Genomic DNA, 24629 nt, shown 5'->3' with positions numbered 1-24629 from the left:
ACTCAAAGCAAGAGAGCGCTCACTGAAAGCCTTTTCTCTTCACCAACAGCAATTACAGGAGCACACCAGCACAGGGCTCTTACTTTGATGACTTTGTTGAGGCACTCATCAGCTACCATTCTGACATCTGACTCCGCATCGTCACTGCACAGCAGAAACAGCTCCATAGCAATGCCCAAGAGTTTCTGAAATTCTGGAGAATTTCTAAGTAAAAAAAGAGAAAGATTGTCATAGTCATAAGGGGGCTAGAAGACCTGAAGGCAAAATGCAATGAGGGATCTAAATGAAACTTTGAAAAGAAAGAACATCACATGAAAAGTAAAGATGTCTGCATAAAGGTGAACTGCAGTGAGCAGCATATTGGTACTAATTCCCCTTAAACATCTTTAAAAGATACAGTCTAGAACACACAAATCCTGGGTAGCCATATGCTTTGTAAAATCGTTGCTTTTACTTTTAGATAGTATCCTTGAAGCCTTGAAAAACAAGTAAGCCAATACATCTCCTTTATTTCCTTTTGATCTTACTTTCAAGGTGGTTCACGGTGCAACCACATTTCACTAGACCCCACAGGGCTCACCAGGCTTTTCTGTTGAAAGAAATAGAATACTGGCATCACAGTAACTGGAACCTGGGTACTGTTTGTGAAGTATTTTAGTACATATTCTGGCATATAAGACGACTCCCCACTTTAACTTTAACTCCTCCAGTTAAAATACAGAGTTTGCAGCCTGAGTTTGCTGCACAGGGTGTGCACTGGAAGAGGGGTAGTCTAATATGGCAAGTATATTCCAAAACTCTATATTTTAACTAGAAAAAGTTAAAGTTGAGGGCCAGAAAATACGGTAAGTTTACTTAACAGGACCTGTTCTGTATATCATGCTCCAACAAGCTAAGTCTACCCATTAGAAGGAGAGGCTGGAGGGCCATGTGAGTGGAACTCTAAAGCATCTCAAACCTGCAACACAAGGGATATTCTGGAGGTGATCCTGGTGGCATAGGAACAGTAAACACAAAAACCAGACTGTTCCCAGGATCTTGATCTACAGGACTCCGGATCTACAGTCTCCCTCTCCTTCAGCTCTAATAGGAAAGTTCTAGCACGTGCCTTTAATCCCAGCACCAGGGAGGCAGAGTGAGGGAGATCAGAGCTCTGTGAGTTCTAGGCCCCCTAGAGCTACACAACGAAGACTCTGTCTCAAAAGAGTGGCAAGGTATCCATAAACCTAGGAGAAAGGAAAGGGCATGGATAATGTTTAACACATACAGAGCAAGGAGTAAGACATGGTACTCAGCAATGCTGTAGACCTTACCAGTAAGGAATACAATAATAAACTAGGAACTAAGGGGGGAAATCTGATGCTAGAGACTTTTCCTCAGACATTAGCCTTAACAGTGCCAAAACAGAAGGCTAATGACAGCTACAAGAATGAGCTCAGGATTCCTTCTAGTAGCATTAGATTAAAAATAAACAGGTAAAGTTAATTATTTAATAACCAAATATTATTTCTACATGCAGTCAACAACTAACTTCGCAACAGGCCTGATGACCTGGCATCAATATTTAGAACCCACATCATGAAAAGAGAGAACTAACTCCTGGAAGTTGACCTTTGACCTCCACACAAATGCTGTGTCATATGCATTCTCACACACATAGCACACACACAAAATAAATCAATCAAGGTAAAAAAATAAAAATAAGAACCATGTTGTAGGGATTGGGGATTTTGCTCAGTGGTAGAGCGCCTTCCTAGCAAGAGCAAAGCCCTGGGTTCGGTCCTCAACTCTGAAACAAACAAACAAACAAACAAAAAACCTTACCCCCGAATCTCTACAATCTGGCTGTTCCTGAGCTATATTCCTTGTGGCAAGCCAGCAAATGTTAATAAGCAAACTATAAACCCCTGGGCCTAAAGAGGAGGATTAGTCACGTGGTGGCCTCCCACAGGCCTGTGACTGGTATATGAGGAGCAGCCTGTGAGAAGAAATGGTATAGCTTTGTGAGATAGGACATTAGCCCCAAGAAGACAGAGCGAGCACTAAATTAGCCTACTAAAATGCACAGTTGGTCTCAGTTTCAGAATGGGGCATTACATCTTCAACATTCAGTCTATAACAACTAATAAAGGTGATCGTTTAACATAGGAAACATGAAGTAAATATTGAGCCCAACCTGATTCCTTCACTATTTTTTGTTATGTTGTTTTGTTTTGTTTTTTCTTTTGAGAAAAGCCCAGGCTAGCCTCTAACTTATGAACCTCCTACCTCTGCCTGAGTGGTAACCCAGTCAAATTTCTTTCTTGAAATACTTATTTGTGTTCTTTACCTATTTTCTTATTAGGATAATAGTCCTTTCTTTAATGATTCATATAAATTGCCAATACTTCCATAAGTTGAACTTTTTTTTGTTTTGTTTAAGGTGGATTTTGATATTCAAGCTATATTCTAAAGGCAGTTGTCCTGGCTAATTTTCTGTCCAGCTAGATTACATGCAAAACTCATTTGAGAGGAGGGAATGCCAACTGAGAAAATGCCTCCATAAAATGGAGCTTTAGGCTAGCAAACTTATAGGGCATTTTCTTAAATAGTAATTGCCAGGGAAGGGCTCATCCCATTGTGGATGGGAATACCACAGGGCTGATGGCCCTGGTTTCCATAAGAAAGCAAGCTGATCAAGCCATGAGGAGCAAGCCAGTAAACAGCGCTCCTCTAGTCTCTAGTTTCCTGCCTTATATCACTGTCAAATTGATACATTGGCCTATAAGCAAAAGTTGCTTTTGAGCATGGTGCTTTATCACAACAATAGAAACTAACCAATACTCTGATCTAGCCAATGGACAGGACATTCTCCACAGTTATGTGGAGAGCAACGACTGATTTAGACATCAACTCTGGTGACACATATTCGACCACCTCCTCTTGGTGGGGAGGCGTGATGACACTCAAAAGAAAGAATAAGCGTGCTACCAAGATGAGACTTGACAGCCTATGAATATATAGTGGGGGAAGAGGTGTCCTAGGTCACAGACCTAGAGGAAGGGAATAGGGTGAAAGCAGGAGGGAGGGAGGAATGGGAGGATGTAAGTGATGAGATAACAATTTAGTCGTAATCTGAATAAATTAATAAAAAAATATTTAACAGAAGAAAAAAAGAGAGAGAGAGAGAGAGACTAACCAAGAGTCCACAATCCAAGCACTCAGGAGGTGAGATCAGGAGGATCAAGAATTCAAGTTCATCTTTTGCTATATGGTGAGTTTGAGGCCATCCTGGGCCAAATGAGTCCTTGTCTCAAAAGCAAAAAACAAAAACAAACAAACAAACAAAAGTAGGAGCTCAGTGGATAGGAACACTGCTGCTCTGCAGAAGAACCTGGGTTTGGTTCCCAGCACCTACATAGCAACTTACAACCATCTTTTGACTCCAGTTCCAGGGACTCCAGTGCCTTCTTACGGTCTCTGTGGGGGCCAGGCATATACAGGGAGGAGGTATATAGATAGAGAGGACAAAACACTTATATACAAAATTAAAATAAACAAATTCTCATATAGACAATGACAAAAAGAAAGCATTACCCATTACTAAGTTTAGATACTCTTATAACACATCTAGAAATGTGTTGAAAGCACCCTTATTTTAAGTGGAATTTCCTTTTCTTTCTTTTTTTTCTTGGTTTTCAAGCCAAGGTTTCTCTGTGTAGCCCTGGCTGTCCTGCTGTACACTCTTTGTAGACCAGGCTGGCCTCAAACTCACAAAGACCTTCCTGCCCCTGCCTCTCCCTGAGTGCTGGGATTATAGGCGTGTGCTGTTTCACCCTGGTAAATGGATTTTTGCTATGTTGCCCAAGCTCATCAGGATCGTCCTGTCTCAGTCTGCCAAGTACAGGGATGACAAGTATGTGCTACACCACACTTAGCCTAAATGAACATTTTAAAGACAGCTAGGGGTTCAAAGGATATGATAATGCCCCAAGAACGAAAACACAAAGTATTTATTTATAATTGTTTGTTTGTTTGTTTTTGTTGTTTGTTTTTTTCAGACAGTTTCTCTGTATAGCTCTTGCCATTCTGCAACTGGCTCAGTAGACCTGGCTGGCCTTGAGATCCACCTGCCTCTGGCTCCTGAGTGCTGGGGTTAAAGGAATGCACTACCACCACCCAGCAATCAGTTTTGTTGTTGTTGTTGTTTGTTTGTTTTTGAGACAAAGTTTCTTTGTGTAGGTCCTGGAACTAGCTCTGTAGACCCAGGCTAGGCTTGAACTCCCAGAGATTTGCCTGCCTCTTCCTCCTAAGCACCAGGATTAAAGACATGTGCCGGTACCACTCCACTCAGATTTTACTTCTTTAGAAAGTTCCAAATACAACTACCTGAGAAATACCTTTCTTAAAAAAAGGAAAAAGAGGAGGAGGAGGAAGAGAAGAAGAAGAGGAGGAGGAAGAGAAGGGGAGGCTGGAGAGATGGCTTGGTGGTTAAGAGCACTGGCTGCCCTTCCAGAGGTACTAAGTTCAATTCCCAGCACCCACATAATGGCTCTCAATTACCAATAATGGGATTGGATACTCTCTTCTGTCATGCAGGCATACAAGCAAATAGAGCACTTATATAATAAAAACATAAACATAAATCTTTTAAAAAAAGCAATTACCTGAGAGACTGTGCCACGATGTTTTCACATATTGTTAGGCAATGACTCACACGGTCCTTCTTGGTGGCCAAGAGTTCCTTCTTTCTAGAAAAATCAAAAGGAAAAGAAATGAACATGCACTGAAGTGACCACTTCATTTGTTTCTATATTTCACTCTTTCCTAAGTATTTCTTGGCTACTACTAGTGAATCATAAACTCCATGCTGGGCACAAGATAGCATGAGGATGGAGAAGGATGGTGACAGATTAGCTCAACCAAGGACTTCCTAACAAACCTCTCACTGAGAAAAATCAGAGATGTCAAAAAAATCACCACCACCACCACCACCACCAAAACAAAAACCATAAAGCCAGCTTATTTTCCCATTATAGAAAAAAGGGAAAGAAGTGCTGACAATCAGGCAGGGAGGAAAACATGCAAGACAGACCCTGTGAAAAGTAAAGCCAAAAATGAAGACTGTACAGGGGTTGCCAGCACAGGAAAGATCCAGAGCCTGAGGGTTATACCAGTAAAGACTCTGTCAGGGAGTACGTCTCCATCTCTTTCCTAAGAGGGATTTTTTTTTTTCCTGACAAGTCATGCTACAGACTGCTGATCACACACCAAAACTTGCCTAGCAACAAACATATAAGTGAGTCCCATAGATGGGTTGGTAACACAAGTGATATACAGAATTTCTATTGCAAGTGTTTATCCTGGCTATCTTTCTCCAGTTAGAACAAACATACCCAACCTCAGGTTTCAGTTACATATGTAGATAAAGACAATGTGAACAGTGCAGAACAGCATGGGAGCATCTTGGGTCCCTACATGACCTTCAGAAACACAGGCTCCCCAGACCACCCATCCTCATAAAAAACACTACCACAATACCAGAACTGAGCTCTAGCAAACATTCTCTGCTGGATAAAAGACAAACAAAAAATGCAATAGGCAAACAATGGGAACTACTTATCTAGAAAAAGGAAGTAACTACTAATGGGAAACAAGGACCAATCATAACGCACTACATTAAGGAAAGAAATTAAGACTCCAAAGACCAACATAGGGTGATTTTATCTTCAGAACATTCTGAAACAAATACAATTACAGGAATGAAAATATGACCAGTAATTTCTAGGGAGGAGATGACAGCAAAAAGGCATAGGGAGCTTTGGGTAGTGGCAGAACCAACCTAAACCCTGATTATGGGGAAGGGAAGACAGCTCAGACAGTGGGAAATACTCGCCATGAGCCTGAGGGCCTGAGTGTGATCCCTAGGGCCCACAATAGAGAAAACTAATTCCCATAGTTGTCCTCTGACCTCCACACACCTGCACATGTACATGCGTACATTATAATAATAAGCAAGTAAACTTATGAATCCTGTTTATGGTAGTTATAGGGATTGGTGCATTAGTCGAATCTCACAATTGAACACTAAAACAACATTTTCTCACACTGTAAAGAAAATGCCATGAGAATAAAATGCTTTCTTCTCTAAGCTACTCAAGCCTCTGAGGCAGCAGCAGCTTAGACTTCACCTTTTTTTTTTTTTTTAAGAATTATTTATTTATTTATTTATTATGTATGCAGTGTTTTGCCTGCATGTACACCCACAGACCAGAAGAGGACATCTGATCACATTACAGATGGTTGTGAGCTGCTGTGTGGTTGCTGGGAGTTGAACTCAGGACCTCTAGAAAGTAAGTCAGTGTTTTTAAGTGCTGAGCCATCTCTCCAGCCCAGCCTTTACCTCTTTTAAGATGGCCATTAGGATGCATAGAGAACATCAACTACCTTAAGCATTTCAGGAAGCAAACTGAGCCACCAACCCATTATCCTTTGATTTGCACAGGGAAAATCTGTCCCAGGCTTTAAATGAGCTGAACTTACACATGCCTCAATGTGGCCATGTTACATGGGTGCCAAGTAGTGATAGAAAGAAAGCTGACAACACTGAACTCAGTGGCCTTACAACCTCATGACAGTTAGTACAGAAACATTCATTATCTGAGATTTTCTGTGACCTCAGATCCAAGCAGAACATCCAGGCTGAAAGGCAATGAGCCAAAAAGTGAAACTGGCCAAGTCGCTTTGTTCTGGGTCAACTTTTCCAATTCCAAGTGATGGGACTCATCTAACTCAGACAATATGGTAAGCGGGTGCTTTTGATGGGTCCACCATGATCAATGGTACATGGCTGCCCAAAGAAGCAGGCCTCATGCACCTTCAAGAGGAAAGACTACCATGGTTAGTGGGAGAGGTGGGAGTGGGGGTGTCCTAAAGGGGATTCTCAAGGTCCCTTCAGACTGTGACAAATTTATAAGGCATGTGTTGACAGAAGCAGCATGTCAATATGACAATTTTTCTGTAGTTAAAAATTACTGTATGAGGCTGTACCACTTAGTAGAATCAGGGGGGAAATGGCTACCAAAAAAAAAAGAGTTTAAGGAGAAAAAAAAAATCAGGCTTGAAAAGATGACTTAGTAGTTTTAAATATTTGCTGTATCAACCAAAGAGCTGGAATTCAGATCCCCAGAACCCATTTAAATGCAAGGTGACAGTGGGAGCCCCCTGTTGTTCCAGCCTTGGAAGGTGTCTGGCAATCAACACAAGCCTGAGTTTGACGGAGAGACCCTGCCTCAAAGAACAAAGTAGAAAAATGCTCAAAGAAGATCCCTGACGTCAACCTTGGATCTCCATACTCTAGAACACATCTGCACACGCCTGAATGCCCCGATACAAACACCACACACATAGACACATTAAAAGACATTTAACGACTAGAGAGATGGCTCAGTAGTTAAGATCGCTGACTGCTCTTCCTGAGGACCTGGGTTCAGTTCCCAGCACCCACATGGCAGCTCACAGCAGTCTGTAACTCTAGTTCCAGAGGATCTGACACTTTCACACCAATACACATAAAACAAAATTAAAAATTTTTTAATTAATTTTTAAAAGATTTTTAAAAATACAACAGCTTCACACCAATTACATGTTTGATGAACTAGCTAGGCCTATAGAACACTGATCTTCTTTAAACTGATAGAAACGAGTTGAAATGTTTTCCTGTGTTCACTCTCCCTCCCCCTCCTTCATGAGATAACTCATCCTAAAGGACAAAGTTAGCAACCAACAATGCGATACTACCTCTCATGGTCTGCCACCTTGGACTTACTTAGCCAAGCTTATCAAACTATGATTAAAGACAATACCAATCTTAACAATAAAATGAAAACTCCGGATTCTGCTGCTTTGTCCAGTTTACCAACGGCCCTTCTCCACATCCTGCTGGCACTTCTTCAGGCAGTGCTCCTTAGATTATATCCCCAGAAGTGAGGATGAAGTGAGCACATCGTATTTGCATTGCTGGCACTCAGCACCCACAGTGCACAACATTCTACAAATAATCATCAAATAAAGAAGTAAATGCCTGATGTAGGCAGATCCATTACAGAAATTATCAGCACTAGTTTCTTGTGATCCTAACTTTACACTTGAGTTTCTAAAACTAAGAGATCAAAGAAAGGCAGAAATAATAAAGTTTTATCCCAAATACCCTGAGCTCAAATGCTTTGGTCTGGTCAGACAATTGCTTCAAGAGCCTGGAAATGGCCCAGTGAGTAAAAGTATCTGCCCTGTAAGCCCAATGAACTGAGTTTGGTCCCTAAGCCCATGTGAAAAGCTGGATACAGTAGAATATATCTGTAATGCCAGCACTTCTATGCAGAGATGGGAAAACTGCCTGGAAGTTCACAGGCTTGTTAGCCTGACAGGGGAGGAGAAAGAGACAAAGAGAGGAGGGAGGGGTAGAAACATGGCAAAAAGCAAAGGAATAAGGCTGGAGAGATGGCTCAGTCGTACTGTCTGCTCTTCCAGAGGTCCTGAGCTCAATTCCCAGAAACCACATGGTGGCTCACAACCATATATACTGCCCTCTTCTGGAGGTGTACATGCAGTTAAAGTACCCACATACATAAAAGTAAATAAATTAATTATTAAAAAAAAAAAGCAAAAGACCAATGAGATGGCTACTATAAGCTGACAACATCTGGAATCAACTAAAACCCAAGCAGCTGGCCACATCTGTGAGGAACGTTCTTCCTGGATCACTAGAGATGGGAAGACTCACCCTAAACCTGGACCATACCTTCTGGTGGCAGCTCACATACACTGACATGGAAGAAAAAAAGATTTTGCTTTTTGCCCCCATGCCCTCACTCTTGATAACAAATTCATCTATTATCGTGGTTCTCAACAGTCCTAATGCTGTGACCCTTTTATTCTTCATGTCATAGTGAGCCCCAACCATAAAACTATTTTCGTTGTTCAGTACTTCATAACTGTAATTTTGCTGTTATGAATCATAATGTAAATAAGTGTTTTCCAATGGTCTTAGACGACCCCTGTTAAAGGGCTATTCAGCCCCCATATGGGTCATGAGTTGAGAATCGCTGATTTATCCTGATGCTGAAGGACTCCTTCACTGGTGTCAGAACCTTCTTCAGAACACACACTAAGACCCACAGCTATCTAGGAGTCTTCCAGGACTTCAGCACCAGACTGGGGCTGCTGAGACATCCAATCTGAGCAACTACTGGATTCTTGGCCTTTCTATCAGGTCATTGCTGGACTACCCAGGCCACAGCTTGTAAACCACTCTAATAAATCCCCTTTGAAAAGTGTACATATGTGTGTACATACATACACATTGTATATACTCTGTGTGTGTGCGTGCGTGTGCATGTGTGTGTGTGTTGAATTAGAATGGCCCCCATAGGCTCATGTGTTCGAATGTTCGGTCCCAGTTAGTGGACCTGTTTCAAAAGGATTAAGAAGTGTGAAGTGTGGCCTTGTTAGAGGTGGTCTGTCCCTGGGGATGGGCTTTGAGGTTTAAAAAGCCCACATCAGGCCTAGTGTCTCTCTCTGCTTGCAAACTGCCAATCAGTTATGAGTTCTCAGCACCTCTGCCTACCTGCCTGACTCCACAATTCTGATATGGTAATACACTAACCCTCTGAACTGTCAGCAAGCGCCAATTAAAATCTTCCTTTTATAAGCTGCTTTGGTCTGGTGTTTAAACACAGCAATAGAACAGTAACTAAGACATATATACACACACATACACATCTTTTCAGCTCTGTTCCTTTAGAGAACCCTGACTAATGTAACCAAATCAACTCTTCAAAGTTGTCCTGTAACTTCCACGGCATGCACACTCACATGTACACACACATACAAACACACACATGCAAAGATCACTCTCTCACAAATTCTTGCCACCAAGATGACAAAAACAGGGGAGTAAACTATCACAGTCAACCAAAGAAAAGACAAATCTCAAGGGCTCTCTTCTTACCCAATCCCAAACTATTTTCCAACAAGCTAAACTATTTTCAGAGAAGATTTAAACCTTTTCTTACATCATAATCACCATAATCATAAAATTTTGCTAGTATATAAAGTTCCCAATAGTTGCTAGTCTTGAAATTCAAACAGTTATTAAGTACCTGCTTTGTGTGAATAGCAAACCATCTATTTTGCTATCCTAATAGTGATATTGGTCCATTTTTTTTTATCTTATATCCATTACACATGTGTACTCTGGCACACTGTACAGTATAAGAGCAGCAAAACTCTCCTGTTAAAATCAATCTCTCAGGATGCCAGTCTTAACATGCAGGCCAAAACATCCTTATAACAAGTATCTCCTCTTAGCATGCTGAATGCTCTTATTTAAAGTATGAGGGTCAGAAGGCACCCTCAGAACAGAATATCAAAAGGTGAAAATCCTTCTGACCTCGGCAGGTCAGACGCCAAGACCTCTAGTACAGACTTCTCAGTCAATTAGAACAAGATCTCAATACCATAACTTGGCAGCATTCAAGAGACTGAGGGAGCCGGGCGTGGTGGCACATGCCTTTAATCCCAGCACTTGGGAGGCAGAGGCAGGCGGATCGCTGTGAGTTCGAGGCCAGCCTGGTCTACAAAGTGAGCCCAGGATGGCCAAGGCTACACAGAGAAACCCTGTCTCGAAAAACCAAAAAAAAAAAAAAAAAAGAGAGAGAGAGAGACTGAGGGAGGAGAATCAGGAATTTGAGAAGAGCCTGGGATATACATAGCAAGACCTTGCCTCAAAAAAAAAAAAAAAAAAAAAAATCAATCTGACCTTTCAACCTCACTCCTCACCAATATTCTCCAACCTGTAGGGAACTCTGAAAGAGAAATAGAAATGGTAAAGCCTGCAGCTGTCTGAGGCATACATCTTCCAACTGAATTAAGTAAAGTATCCACTCCCCCTGCTTTCCTCTCTTTTCTTTCTCCCGGCTGGTCTGAAAAGCACTCTATAGCCCTCTCAAGAAGTTCAAGGTTCTCCTGTCTCACCTCCTGCCCCAGTGCTGGAACTGCAGCTCTCACCATCACAGTTGGCCTAGTTCCCAATCTGAAATAACTCTTTTCTATCTCATTCTGTCCAATTTAAAACAAAAAACAAACAAACAAAAACCACTGATGTTTAAAAACAAAACCCAGCCAGGTGTGGTGGCACATGCCTTTAATCCCAGCACTCAGGAGGCGGAGGCAGGTGGATCACTACAAGTTCAAGGCCAGCCTGGTCTACAAACTGAGTCCCGGTCAGCCAAGGCTACACAGAGAAACCCTGTCTCGAAGAAAAAACAAAAACAACAAAAAACAAAAAAACTGTCGCTATTTCATTCCCCTATGGAATAAGTCAGACTGACTTGTTCTTCATGAAAAGTAAAATGAATAAAAGGAACTGCATAGCTCAAGGCAGAAATTATATCAACAGGGTAAAAACAAGCCTTGGCTCTTCAACCACTTGAAACTACATCTTCAAAATGAAAACAAGTTTCAGCCAGACTCTTCTAAGTGTGCAATGAAGCAATCTACACAGGCACACAATTGTGGGGGCATGTAAAATCCAGGCTCTATAGCACACTGTAACAAAATTGTAAAGATCTAGGAACTACTTCTAAAAATATGAATTCAGTTCCTCTCATCTAAATTCTTAACTTTAGAATTACATTGACTGTGCTTTTTAAAATGTGATTACAGGGGCTGGAGAGATGACTCAGTGGATAGGAGTGCTTGCTGCTCATCTAGAGAACCTAAGTTCAGTTCTGAGAACGTATATCAGGTGGCTCACAACTACCTATAACACCAGATACAGGGGACCCAATACCCCCTCAGGGCACATGTACTTATGTGCATAAATAGACCTCCACACAGTTATGTATATATACGCCTAATTAAAAATAAAAATCTTGAGCTGGAAAGATGGCTCAATGGGTAAGAGCACTCACTACTCTTCCAAAGGTCCTGAGTTCAATTCCCAGCACCTACATGGGCAGCTCACAACTATCTGATACCGTTTTCTGGTGTGTAGACGTAATGTAGACAAAGTATCCGTATACATTAAATAAATCTTTCTTTCTTTCTTTTTTGGTTTTTCAAGGCAGGGTTTCTCTATGTAGCCTTGGTTGACCTGGACTCACTTTGTAGACCAGGCTGGCCTCGAACTCACAGCAATCCGCCTACCTCTGCTTCCCGAGTGCTGGGATTAAAGGCATGCGCCACCAGGCCCGGCAAATAAATAAATCTCTGAAAAAATAAAAATCTTTTTTTAACAGTGTGATTCCATACTGAGAGGGTAGACTGGACCACTCAAGGAATTTGAAAACAAACACACACACACACACACACACACTCTCTCTCTCTCTCTCTCCCCCCCCCCCCCCCCCCCCTCTCTCTCTGAAGGTAAGACTGAGGTCTAGATGCTATACCACCCATAGGAAGCATGGCCGACTGGGGGCAGAAATCCATATATTCTAATTCCTCATCAGATGGTCTCTGATTTTGCCAAATCCTCTCCTTACAGGAGAATGTTGCTTCACACTTAGGACATTTTCAGGAAGGCTTTTGGGGGTTGTGGGGTTTTTTCTTTGTTTTTTGTTTTGTTTTGTTTTTTAAAGACAGGCTTTCTAATGTAGGCCTGGCTGCCCTGGAACTCACTCTGCAGAAAGGCTGGCCTCAAATTCACAGAGATCCTCCTGCGTCTGCCTCCCAGGTGCCGGGATTAAAGGTGTGCTCCCTCCACTACCAACCAACAACTTTTTTAAAAGGTTGAATCGCCACCTCATTTGGAATTACAGGGTATACTTTCTCAAGAAATGACAGCCTGAAAAAGCACACTTGGTTAATCACTTAGCACATCACATTTGCATAAGCATGCACACACACATCACACACACACATCCACAGGTGTGCACACACACACAATACATCACACACACACATCCACAGGTGTGCACACACACACAATACATCACACACACACATCTACAGGTGTGCACACACACACAATACATCACACACACACATCCACAGGTGTGCCCACACACACAATACATCACACACACACATCTACAGGTGTGCACACACACACAATAATGCAGCAACACTTAGACTATCAAAATTCATTGTCTTTTAAGCAGCAAAACCCTTTAATCTTCCAAGAGCAAAGGACTACAATGTGACAATATTGTCTATGTAGGAGACAGAGAAGCCACCTAAGAAAGACACAAGAACCAGTATGCAATACAAACTCTGTCTCAAAAACAACAACAATTACAAACAAACAAATAAGAGACAGGCTCATCACCATGCCACACAGCACTGAAGAGGAAAAAAGTCCGGAGGCCTGCCTGCCAGCAGCACAGAGCATGGGTGGACCACAGACACACAGGGGCCCACCTGCCTCCATGTCACACAGGCAGGTTGTAGACACCTAGAGGCCTGCTTGCCACCACACTACACAACATGGGTAGAGGAGGTCCCCCAGAGGCCTGCCAGCCTCATGGTCCACCTCAAGTGGGAGCTACTGCAATGTTCAAGTATGATGTAAGCAGATGGGAGAGAAAGAGAAACACAACAGTTTGAGCATTATGAAGTGAGAAAAAACTGAAATGGGAGGGTGAAAAGGAATAGCCTGTTGTGAGTAGCCAGCCCTACTACCTGAGCCATGATGAAGTCTCAGCCCCCGCTGCTGCTGAGAGGCATGACTGGCTCCGTGACCATGCAGTAGCATGGGTGGCATTGATGTCCATGGCTCACATTACCACTAGAGACCATGGGGTCATCTCTGATCTAGGCAGCCGCTTGGGACCGTGTAGATGTCAAAGGGCTGTGGAGAACGGCCCCGTCCCTCACTAGTTAGCATTCTGGAGCACTACCCCACCTCTCCCTAGTAGCAGGACTCAGGAGAGCAGGCCCTGTACCCTACCTGAGCAGCACAGTAGAGCTGGCCCTGGAGGCAGGAGCACAGGTGAGCCAGCCCTGAGAGTGAGATGGAGGGAGAGCTGACCCTGCCACTAGTCTGCCATGAGGTGGCACCCTCCCCCCACCCACCACCACTTTCAGTAGTCAGGAAAGCTGGCCCTGAGGTCAAGAGAATGGGAAAGCTGACCCTGCCAGGCAGCACTGGGTGACCCAGCCAGAGCAGTGCTGGAGAGCTTGCCCTGGTGGTGCACAGCTACCACCCAGGCCCAGATCTGAGTTGGCCCTCCCCAAAATCTACATCATCTGTGAACTGTTAAAGTGTGTGAAAGGGCTGGTCTTGCTGAGCCAAAGCTGCAGGATCTCCATGACACAGGGCAACAACAGGATAACCGAGAGGAGCATCCTGGTGAGGATACAGTATTGATGGTGTGACAGAAGCCAGAGACCTCGAACCAGACCAATACTCATTGCAATGAACATTTGCAAGTGAAGATGGGTAGATAGAAGGGTATACTGTGAGACACACTGTGACACACTAGAGCTTCCACAACAAGATGTTTTCTATGTTTTGTGTGTGTCTGTGTGTGTGTGTGTGTGTATTTATTAGGTTTTTTCGAGACAGAGTTTCCCTGTGTAGCCCTGGCTGTCCTAGACTCTTGCTTTGTAGACCAGGCTGGCCTTGAACTCACAGCGATCCACCTGCCTCTGCCTCCCTAGTGCTGGGATTAAAGGTGTGTGCCACCATGTGTGGTCTTGTTTATCTTTTTTGTATGTGTATTATTTTCTTTTAGGGGGTTGTTGCAAGGGTGGAGGGTGGTACAAGGGAATAGGGAGATGAGTAGGACTAGGGTGCATGATGTGAAACTCAAAAGAATCAATAAAAAATTTAAAAAAAAGAATCTACTTAATGTGAACTCAATAACAAGGACTTAATAATAATAGAGGAAGGAGATACACACAGAATATCAAGGAGACTGCTGAGACAGGAAGTATCCACATTGGAAGGGCAAACAAGAAGTCTACTTCACACCACACACGGAAACTACCTCACACACTACCAACTTCAAAGGGAAAGGCAAATCAATATGATCTTTATGCAATAGGATCGGGAAATGTCTCATGACCTCAGGTTGATGAAAAATTCATCAAAAAAGAAACACTTACCATAATGGAAAAGTATGACAAACTAGACTTCACTGAAATGAGGAACTGTTCATTAAAAAGCACCATTTTGTGAGGGAAAAGACAGGCCAGGATGGGAAGAGGTATGCTCACAGCAGCACTTAACTGTCAAAACTTAATAACCCAAAATTACAGCTAAGACGAGAAAAACGTGGCATATTCATACAAAGCAGACAAACTAATTAAAAGGGTAAATATTAAACCAATAACACTAAGCAAAAAGAGCTCTGACATACATGTGTAAGTATGAATAGATGGGCTGTGTGATTCGATTTGTATGATATTCAAAACTGAATAGGCACTGTGGTACACTTCAGTAGTTAAATGTGTGCTAAATTTGCTCAAGGCCAAGTTTGTTTATTTATTTTGTTTTTTTGTTTGTTTGTTTTTGGTTTTTCAAAGACAGGGTTTCTCTGTGTAGCCTTGGCTGTCCTGGACTCACTTTGTAGACCAGGCTGGTCTCAAACTCACAGCGATCATCCTGCTGCCTCCCCAGTGCTGGGATTAAAGGCGTGCGCCACCACACCTGGCCAAGGCCAAGTTTAACTCTGTCATAACTACTGTCTCTAAAAAGTAAGAAAAAACCAACAAGACTGTTTAAAGGTGTATACTTCTGCAGTAAAACCACACAGCAGAGCACAAAGGCGCTAAAGGGAGGAGAAAGACTGGAGGAAAGGACTCTGAGTGCCAGCAGTGCTGTTTTCTGCCTGCCAATGGTGACCAAGTTTTATATACTGTTATACATGTCCATTTTGATAATTATATTTGTGTGTGCACTGTGGCCCTCACATGATCAAACTCAGCCTGGTAGCTATCACCTTCACTCACTATCTCACTAGCCCAGAATTTTTTATTTGGTTTTGGTTTAGGGGAAACAGGGTCTCATTATGCAGCAGCCCTGGCTCTCCTGGAACTCACTATGTAGACCAGGCTGGCCTCAAACTCACAGAGATCCTCTGCTTCTGTCTCCCACGTGCTGGGATTATCCACGATATTTGTTTTTTAATAAAAAGAGAACAGTTCCTAAAGCATGAAACTGGTAAATAGAAAAAATATTTAACTTGAAAAACAAAAGTAGAAACTATGAAAAGTGCTATATATTTTTTTAAGATTTACTTATTTTATGTAGACGATCGCTCTATCTGCAGGCCAGAAGAGGGCATCAGATCCCACTAAAGATGATTGTGAGCTACCATGTGGTTACTGGAAATTACTTAGAACCTCTGGGCAATACTCTTAACCGCTGAGCCATCTCTCCAGCCCCGCTGTATGTTTAACAAAATACAGATCATAAATCTAACCATGCATTTAAAGGTATTTCCTGAGAACTTGCCATGAACCAGCTCCTTCTAGTGCAGGAGTCTCATGCAGAGAATCAACACATCAGCCCTGTTAGCAAAACGAGAAAGGGACAGGAGCTGCACAGCACCTCTCCAGGCCTCACAGTTATCCCACCTTAAGTATAAAAAGACCAGCTTAGAGAGAAAGGATCTGTCAGCAGAACAGAAAATCAAACCCAGGGCTAGTACTGGAAAGGTTGTTGCTAGTGTGCAAACACAAACACAAACCAAGGCTTTATTTCAACATACAAACGCTGTCTGACTCGGAAGCCAAGGCCTAGGACACCCTGCAGTATCATAGAAAAGAACCTACTATACCACAGCCTTTCCTGCTAATGAATTAACTGAACGCAACAGAAGCTACTAAAGTGTGCAATCCAAAAATCACTCCGTTCATAAACATGCACAATTAAAATGTATCAAGTAAAAATTTGTAATATACTTTAAAAAGCAATGTTAAAAAGAAGAGTTACAGAGGTGGCTAGTGGTGACAACAGCTAGCATAGATTACTCGAATAGTTTATGTTGTATGTGATGCTATTTTATCAAGGGGGGGGGGTGGCGGACAGACAAAAGCAAAATCACCAAAGATCTGACATTACAGCAAAATATTACACAAGTAAAACCATACACTATGTAGGCATTAGGGACCAGCTTGCTCAGTGGCCTATAATCCTCACTGTTCATCTGAGCTGCTACAGGTGCCAGCAGCTGAATTCCTTCTTGTTGCTAAGTAGCTTAACTACCTGTTGAGCACTAAGACCCTACTGCTGAAGATACAACACACTTTGGTTGCAAATAGGACATAAAGAAACCAAGATAGAACTGACCTGAAAACTTCCTCTTGGCTGGCTAGTTTTCATAATGCTAGGAGGTGTTTTGCAGAAACACTGGGGAAGAAGACATCAGTGGGCTCACTGAACACTGGACCCTGAATGCTATAATACAGACAGAGAAGGCAAAATGTGGCCACTGGTGCAATAGTGATACAAAGGATACAAGGATAACCAACTGCTTTCTGACTGGACTAAAGTGTGCTCCACAGAAAGTATAGACCTAGTCAAAAGCCCATGACTCAGAGGAGGGGGCTTACAGGCCCTAAAGGGGGACCCTACTACTGTCTTGCTAAGTAGACGTGAAGTCATACTACCTTTTAAACATTATGTTTAGGAGCCAGGCGTGGTGGTGCACGCCTTTAATACCAGCACGTGGGAGACAGAAGCAGGTGAATCTCTGAGTTTAAGACCAGCCTGGTCTACAGAGTGAGTTCCAGGATGGCCAGGGATACAGAAACCTTGTCTCAAAAAAACCAAACCAAACAAAAAAGAGTAAATATTTATTTTTATACCTATAGACTAGCGCTACTGTCAACCTTTGCCAAAGAAGCCTCTTTCTCCAGTGGGCAGCAATTCAGAGACTCACAGCATACTGAGAATAAGTGACTGCTGAATGGTCAATCTAAATGTGACATCTAACTCTACCCCCCACACCCAAGAGTCAGAGAAGAGGGGGTGGAGGGAACTTAAGAGCCAGGTTTGAAAGAGTTCTATGAAATGCTGTCTTCCAGACATGACATGGCCATTGCACTCATGAACTCACTGCAGTTACAGTTACCTCTACAAGACTTGCATAAGGGCTGGGCATGATGGTGTACACTTTTAGTCCAGTACTGGGAGGCAGAAGCATGCAGATATCTGTGAGTTTGAGGCCTGCCTGGTCTAGAGAGCAAGGAGGTCCAGGATAGCCAGGGCTCTACAGAGAAAGCTTGTCTCAAAAAAAAAAAAAAAAAAAAAAAAAAAAAAAAAAAAAAAAGACCTACACAAGAATAGTTAACATTCCAATCCAGCAGGCAGCACTAACTAGACTCAGTGAGTTATTAAAAAAAGAGAGAGAGACATGAAGATAGGAGAGGGACATGCTGGGGTGTGGACAAGAAGGGGATGGTGGGGGTGGGGTAGAAGACACATTGTATACATAAAACTGTCAAAGAATAAACCACTCTTTTTAAAAAAATCAAAGAATGTTTCATGGCTTTGAAAATTATAAGAAATTCAAATTTTATGTACTCGTTCACTTTTATGTTGTCTACAGCTGCTTTCATACTACAGTGGCACAGCTGACTGGCTGTGATGGCGGCACTCTGTCCAAAGAGCCTGACACATTTGCTATCTGGCCATGAAAGTATGCCAATATTGATGGACTAGAATAAGATTGATGTATAGATTCAATCTCAGATGGCTTCTTTGTAGAAATGACAGGATGATCCTAAAATTCATACAGAAATGTAAGAGACCCAGGCTAACTAAAGCAGTACTAAAAAAGGACAAGGGTGGGAGATATACATCATGATTTGGGATCTCCATACAAACCAGTAACTAAGACTGGACAATAGTGGTAAAACAAAAAAACAAAACAAAAAAAAAAAAAAAAAAAAAACAGATACACAGCCAGTGACAAAAATGGAAAGAAATTTACACATGGAAAGGTAATTAATTTTCAACAAAGATTTCAACACAACTTAATGAGAAATGAACTTTCTCTTTAACCAAAGCACTAAATTCCACATGCAAAAGAAAAGAGTCAGATCTTCTCCTTAAGCATTCATATAAAAACTGGGTGCGGCTAGGCATGCCTGTAACCTCACTATGGTGAGTAGGGACAGGCAGATTCCCAGTGTCTGCTGGCCAGCCAGCTTAAGAGAAATTGGTAGCTTTAGGTTCAGGCAGAGAAGTGGAGAGCAATAGAGGAAGACACTCAACACCCTCTTTTGGCCTCTGCATATCCCCACACGGATGCATACACCATTCACCACTAACGCACGCACGCACGCACGCACGCACGCACGCACGCACGCACGCATGCACATGTGATGGGGCATACCTATAGTCCCAGTATTTGGGAAGCTGTACCAAGAGGATCACAGCAAGTTTTGAAGACAACTTGGGCTGCATGGTGTACCAGACCAGTCATTAGAACATAGCCAACTTATGTCTCAAAAATAAACAAAAAGAGAGGCTGGAGAGATGGCTCAGAGGTTAAGAGTATTGCCCAGAGGTTCTAAGTAATTTCCAGAAACCACATGGTGGCTCAAAACCATCTATAATGAGATCTTGTGCCTCTTCTGGCCTGCAGACATAATGCAGGCAGAACACTGTATACATAATAAATACATCTTTAAATAATAAATAAAAGTAAACAAAGAGAGAAATTGAAAAGACAATCCACAGAAAGGCTTTACAAATTATATCTGAGGGGAAGTATCCAAAGCATGAGGAACTGACGTGAATCCTAAGACTTCACAACAACAACAGCAACAACAAAAGTGTGCGAGAATGAAGGCTGGGACTTGGAGTCTGGGTTCCTGATCCTATAGTTTAACTTCCTGAACTTTTCTGTCTTAGAATAAACTCTCACCTTTGCTTGTTTACTGTAGCTTCTGTAGCCGGGCTTTCTATTTGGAGCTAAATGCAGTAACTGTTAACACTGATGAAGTCTCTCTACCCTTTGCCCCTCCCCCATACAACTCTTAACCTCACTCATTTCACCCAGTCCCCCCCCCCCCCCCCCCCCCCCCCCCGCCAAAAGGCATCACTAATCCACATCAGAAAAGCCTCTGACAGGTTCCCCCTCCTCTTCCACACACTCTCCTGGCAGATTCTTGACTCTTCAGATGTTTACTCAAAAAAAGCCTTCAACACATCCTGTCTAAAACACTGTAAGTCCTGACACTTCCTAGTCTCCTTCCCTGCGGTCCTGTACCTCATCACTTATTAACATACTATTTTGCTTACTGAGTATGCTCCTCCCAAGAACTTTAGCTTCATGAGCACATAACTTTGTTCCCAACTAGAATAATGCTGGGCACACAGGCGATAACTAGAAAATATTGATAGATGAAGGATTATAATCAGGAAAAATGAGGTAGGAATCTGAAGAGTGAAAACTATGGAAGGTGAACGCCAACCGCTCAAGGCCTGTCAGACCCACGACAGCCAGCTCCACAGCATCCTGTACAATGAGCAGAGAACAAGCTCTCAGCCATTTCACCAGAAGCCCACGCATGGCTGTGACACTAGTTCTATGTAACACAATAAGAGTCATAAAAATAGAACAGATTTGTTCTAAAATTGTTTTGGCTGGTCTTAGTTTGGAAAAAGGACTTTTAACTATCAAACAAACCAACATTTCTCCCCCCAAATTTTTTTTTTTAAATTAAACTCTCAGGACAGGAAAAGGATGCTATCAGAAACACAAAAACAAGAAAAATTACTAAAAAATTAGCTGGGAATATAGCTCAGTGGTAGTGCCAGAACAATTTTTATTCCTACGTGAGTTTTAATAATGAGATTCTTTAGTAGGTTGTTTCCTGAAATTTCTCTTTTAATCCAGATTAAAATTAAAATGCCCAGTATTAAGAGAACTGCAAGAGCGCACAGGGCTGAACACTCAGCTTTGGCTTCCAGGAAATGTCTTGAGTGTGTCTCTCTTCTCTTAGACCACTGTTACATATGGTCTTTTTTTCTGTTTGAGATAATCTCTCCAGTCACAAACAGCGAATTTCCAAAGGATTGCAAGACATTAGCAAAGAATAAAACAGGAATTTTTACTGGTACACTTGAGATACCTATAGAGTCTATGAGTGGCCCATGTTCTACAAGCCTGCCTATAACACTGGTAAAATGTATTCCCTGGCGCAAACGCATATCACCAATGTATCCGTTTTATATCCAGCAGAAAATAAATAGGCAGAAGTGTCAGTCGACTCTCACAAATATGCACATACACACAAATATACATATATACTTTTTATTAATGATCACACCTGAGTATTCATCCTGTGCTTGACAACCACAACTCGTCCAATTGCCTGCAGACCAACAAGAGCATACAGAAGCACAGTGATGCTTAAAATCTTGCTACTACACTGCAACACGAACTAAACGAAACGCCAGGAGAGTACCAAGCGCCTCAAGTCACAGGCTGCTTTAAGTGTCAGTTGGAAAAAGAATATCCCATTGGATGCGTTCACACTCGCCCGCCCTCAGCACTCCCGCCGAGACCTCCTAAATGCATTATGTCATCCACTATCCGCACATCTCTCATGCTCCCGGCTCCCAGGCCTGATGAGGCAAACAAACCCTGAGAGGTCTCAGCCTCTCCAAGTTCTCTCCACAACAGTCATGTGCGCCACCGCCCCAGTTTCTCCCGAAGAGAGAAACAAGTTCGCTCCCTAACTTTGCAAGCTCGGAAGGGTGAAGGCACTGGGGGCCGAGACGCCCCACAGCGAGTCCCCCGAAGGCCTGACTAGGTTCTGCCTCTTTCTCTGAGGAAAGCCAAAAGACCCCGCAAGAAGAGGGCCGGGCAGGGCAGGGCAGGGGGCCTGGCACACAGGCCAGGGGCGCGGGCCCCGGGCGGAAGCTGCGGCGCCAAGACTCACGGTCGGTGCAGCGGCTCCTCTGCCGGACCCGGCAGCGGCGGTGGCGGAGGCGGCTGCCCCTGAGGCGGCGGCTGAGGGGGCTGAGGCGGTGGTGGCGGTGGCGGCGGCGGCTGCGGCTGCGGCTGCTGTTGCTGCTGCTGCTGTTGGAACGACTTGAGCGACTCGAAAGCCTTCATCAGCTTTTCCAAGGTTGCCATGACGGCCTCTTGCACGACGGGACAGACCCTGAAGGCTTGGAGCCTACTCGCACAACGCGACGCCACTTAACAGCGGGGCAATGAATGGGGCTCTGCGCGGCGGGCAGAAGCGGAACCAAGGTGCCCAGCCATCTTGGGCCCGTCCCGGCAACCCCCGCGGTGGCTGCGTGCCGTGACGTCATACCGGCGGAGGCGAGGCCACGCCGGACCCGCAGAATTGACAAGCGGAAGCGTAATTTTTCCCAATGGCTGGATTTAGGCGTACCCTGCTTTTCTGCCAGCTTGCTGAGGGTATTCTCCTCGCCTATGTGGCTCCGCCCCTTCCCGGCAGAGGCAAGCCGCTGAGAGAAGGGGGCAGGCGGAAACGGTGATTAGGTGGGCGGGGTGGGCTAATAGATGAGAGGCGGAGCTAAGTAGAGAGCCGGCTTGAGGGGCGCGATTCTCCACTGGAGAGATGAGTAAGAGACAAAATACAAGGTGAGGAGGTGAGCAGAGGAGTTGGAGGTTCAGCAGGGTTTGCCGAGACCCGGAAGGAAGGATAGGTTGGAAAGGGGAAGGGCAGCAAAGAAATTTCCCTGCAAAAAGCCACCCTACACTTGGAGCCACCCGGAGGGCGGTTGTGGAGCTCAGAACCCAAAACCCAAAGAGGTTCTATCATCCATCCACAAGGCAGCTGGTGGCCTGAGCTAGAGTCCCGAACGCAGAATGCTGGAGGGGCTTCCTGCAATAAGAAGGGAACCAGAAGCCGGGCCTGGTGGCGCACGCCTTTAATCCTAGCAGAGGCAGGTGGATCACTGTAAGTTCGAGGCCAGCCTGGTCTACAAAACAAGTCCAGGACAGCCAAGGTTACACAGAGAAACTCTGTCTTGAAAAACCAAAAAAAAAAAGGGGGGGCGGGGAACAGAGTTACCCATATGCAGGACCAAAGAACCCTTATGATCGGTGGATCCAGAAGCACTGATCAATTTAAATGTCAGAGAGGATGTGGTTACTGCAGCTTTGATCACACTCCACAATGAGTCCCGGACCACTGGCACTGCTCTGGCCATTAGCCAGGACTTACTAGGGGTCTCTTCGCCATCAGGGCTGAGGTCCTTCTCTCCAGAGCCTTCATCTTCCATGGGTGAGCAATTAAAACAGGAAGGTGAGAATAGTGTGGATTCACCCAGGCAGCTCCTGAAGCCTGCTCAGCAAAAGATGTTGGCTTCAGAGAGAGCTGTCTGAAGGCAATGCATGCAGTGAGAAGCCCACTGAAGCCTCTCAGGCTACCCCTAAGACTCAAGAGCCCCATTCCATGGCCATGAGGCACTCCATCTTCTCAAAATGGTCAAGTAACCAGAAACCAACACTGTTCCCATAGGGGTATAAGCAGCCCACCACCCCTGTTAAACTGGGCAGGACAGCACAGAAACAGTCTTTAGATTCCATGCTCCTCCTGTTACTAATGCGATTGTTGGATGTACAGAGCCAGTGCCAGCTCCCACACAAGGCAGGCCCTATCAACTTGGTCAAGGCTTGTATTGCTAGTAGGCAGACTTGGAAGAAGGCTGAGTGAGCCTTATCTCTTAGCATTCTATAGACTATGACTGTGGGCTTTGAGCTTTTTCAGACCTACTTTATTTGGGGGTTCTTTAATGCTTATACCTCCCTTCTAACCCTAGATAGGAGAGAAAAAAAGGTTAATAGGAACCGAAGAAGTAGACCTTTTTAGATTCAGTTCCTTGGAGCGATTCCACTGACATAGTTGGCAGAATTCCAATAGACCAGTTAAACAGCAAACCAGCAATTCAGCGATGGTGACTGCAGCTGCAGCCACTGCAACCCCCAAGCAGCAGCTGGAGCCTGGAGCAGCAGCTGGAACCTGGAGCCTTGACGCCTTTGTTAAGGTGGTTCTCTTTAGGAGCGTCTTGAAGTGGAGTGATGAACAGCCAAGACCAAAAAGCCAAGCCTCTTGTTTTGCATATATATGTATACTCAGATGTTTATCAGTTGGCAAAGACCATGCCCCTGAAGAAGCAGTTCCTCTTTTGGTGGACAAACCTGTTCTCTCACAAGTCTGTTTTCAGCATAAAAATACCACACACCCTCACACAAGTTTGTTTAACATTCCACACTTGGCATCAAAACAAAAACATGTTTACCTCCCCTACACTATGACATCCCTGATCCCAAGTATGGGCAGCTGGTAACTGATGTCTAACCAATACAAGGAAAAGATAATGGGATGTCACATTGTTGTTAAGTTACAAATGTAACTTTAGTCTTGCTAACTATGTACCATCTCCTCAGCTTGCACACACTGATGAAGAGCACTTGACAAGACTAACATAAAGCAATGCCTATGGCTAATAATCAGGACTGACATTGGTGGTCCATCAGCCTACAAAGGAATGAACCCTACCAACACCATTAAAACTCTAAGGTGATTCTTTGGGAGCCAAGCTTTCAGATAAGAGAGCACTGGTACCTGACTGCCCACTATGAAGCAGGCAGCAAAGGACCTAAGTAAGCTGGCCCCAGATTCTGGACCCACAGAAACTGGATAGT

General features: G+C 43.7%; 1 protein-coding gene across 1 annotated transcript in view; it reads right to left on the bottom strand.

Moving 5' to 3' along the window:
* The window catches only part of Htt (huntingtin), a 153563-nt gene extending 131306 nt beyond the window's left edge, over nt 1-22257 (bottom strand). Inside the window, exons 1-3 of the mRNA XM_051165062.1 lie at nt 21886-22257; nt 4647-4730; nt 84-204 (exon numbers count right to left, since the gene is read on the bottom strand). Of these exons, the coding sequence (XP_051021019.1) occupies nt 84-204; nt 4647-4730; nt 21886-22082 (402 nt within the window). The 5' untranslated portion in view covers nt 22083-22257. The remainder of the gene's footprint in view (nt 1-83; nt 205-4646; nt 4731-21885) is intronic.
* Nucleotides 22258-24629: the final 2372 nt, after the last annotated feature.

This window comes from Acomys russatus, chromosome 22 (genome assembly GCF_903995435.1).
Source record: "Acomys russatus chromosome 22, mAcoRus1.1, whole genome shotgun sequence".
In the NCBI taxonomy this organism is placed as follows: domain Eukaryota; kingdom Metazoa; phylum Chordata; class Mammalia; order Rodentia; family Muridae; genus Acomys; species Acomys russatus.
This window is presented reverse-complemented; position numbering and strand designations above follow the sequence as displayed.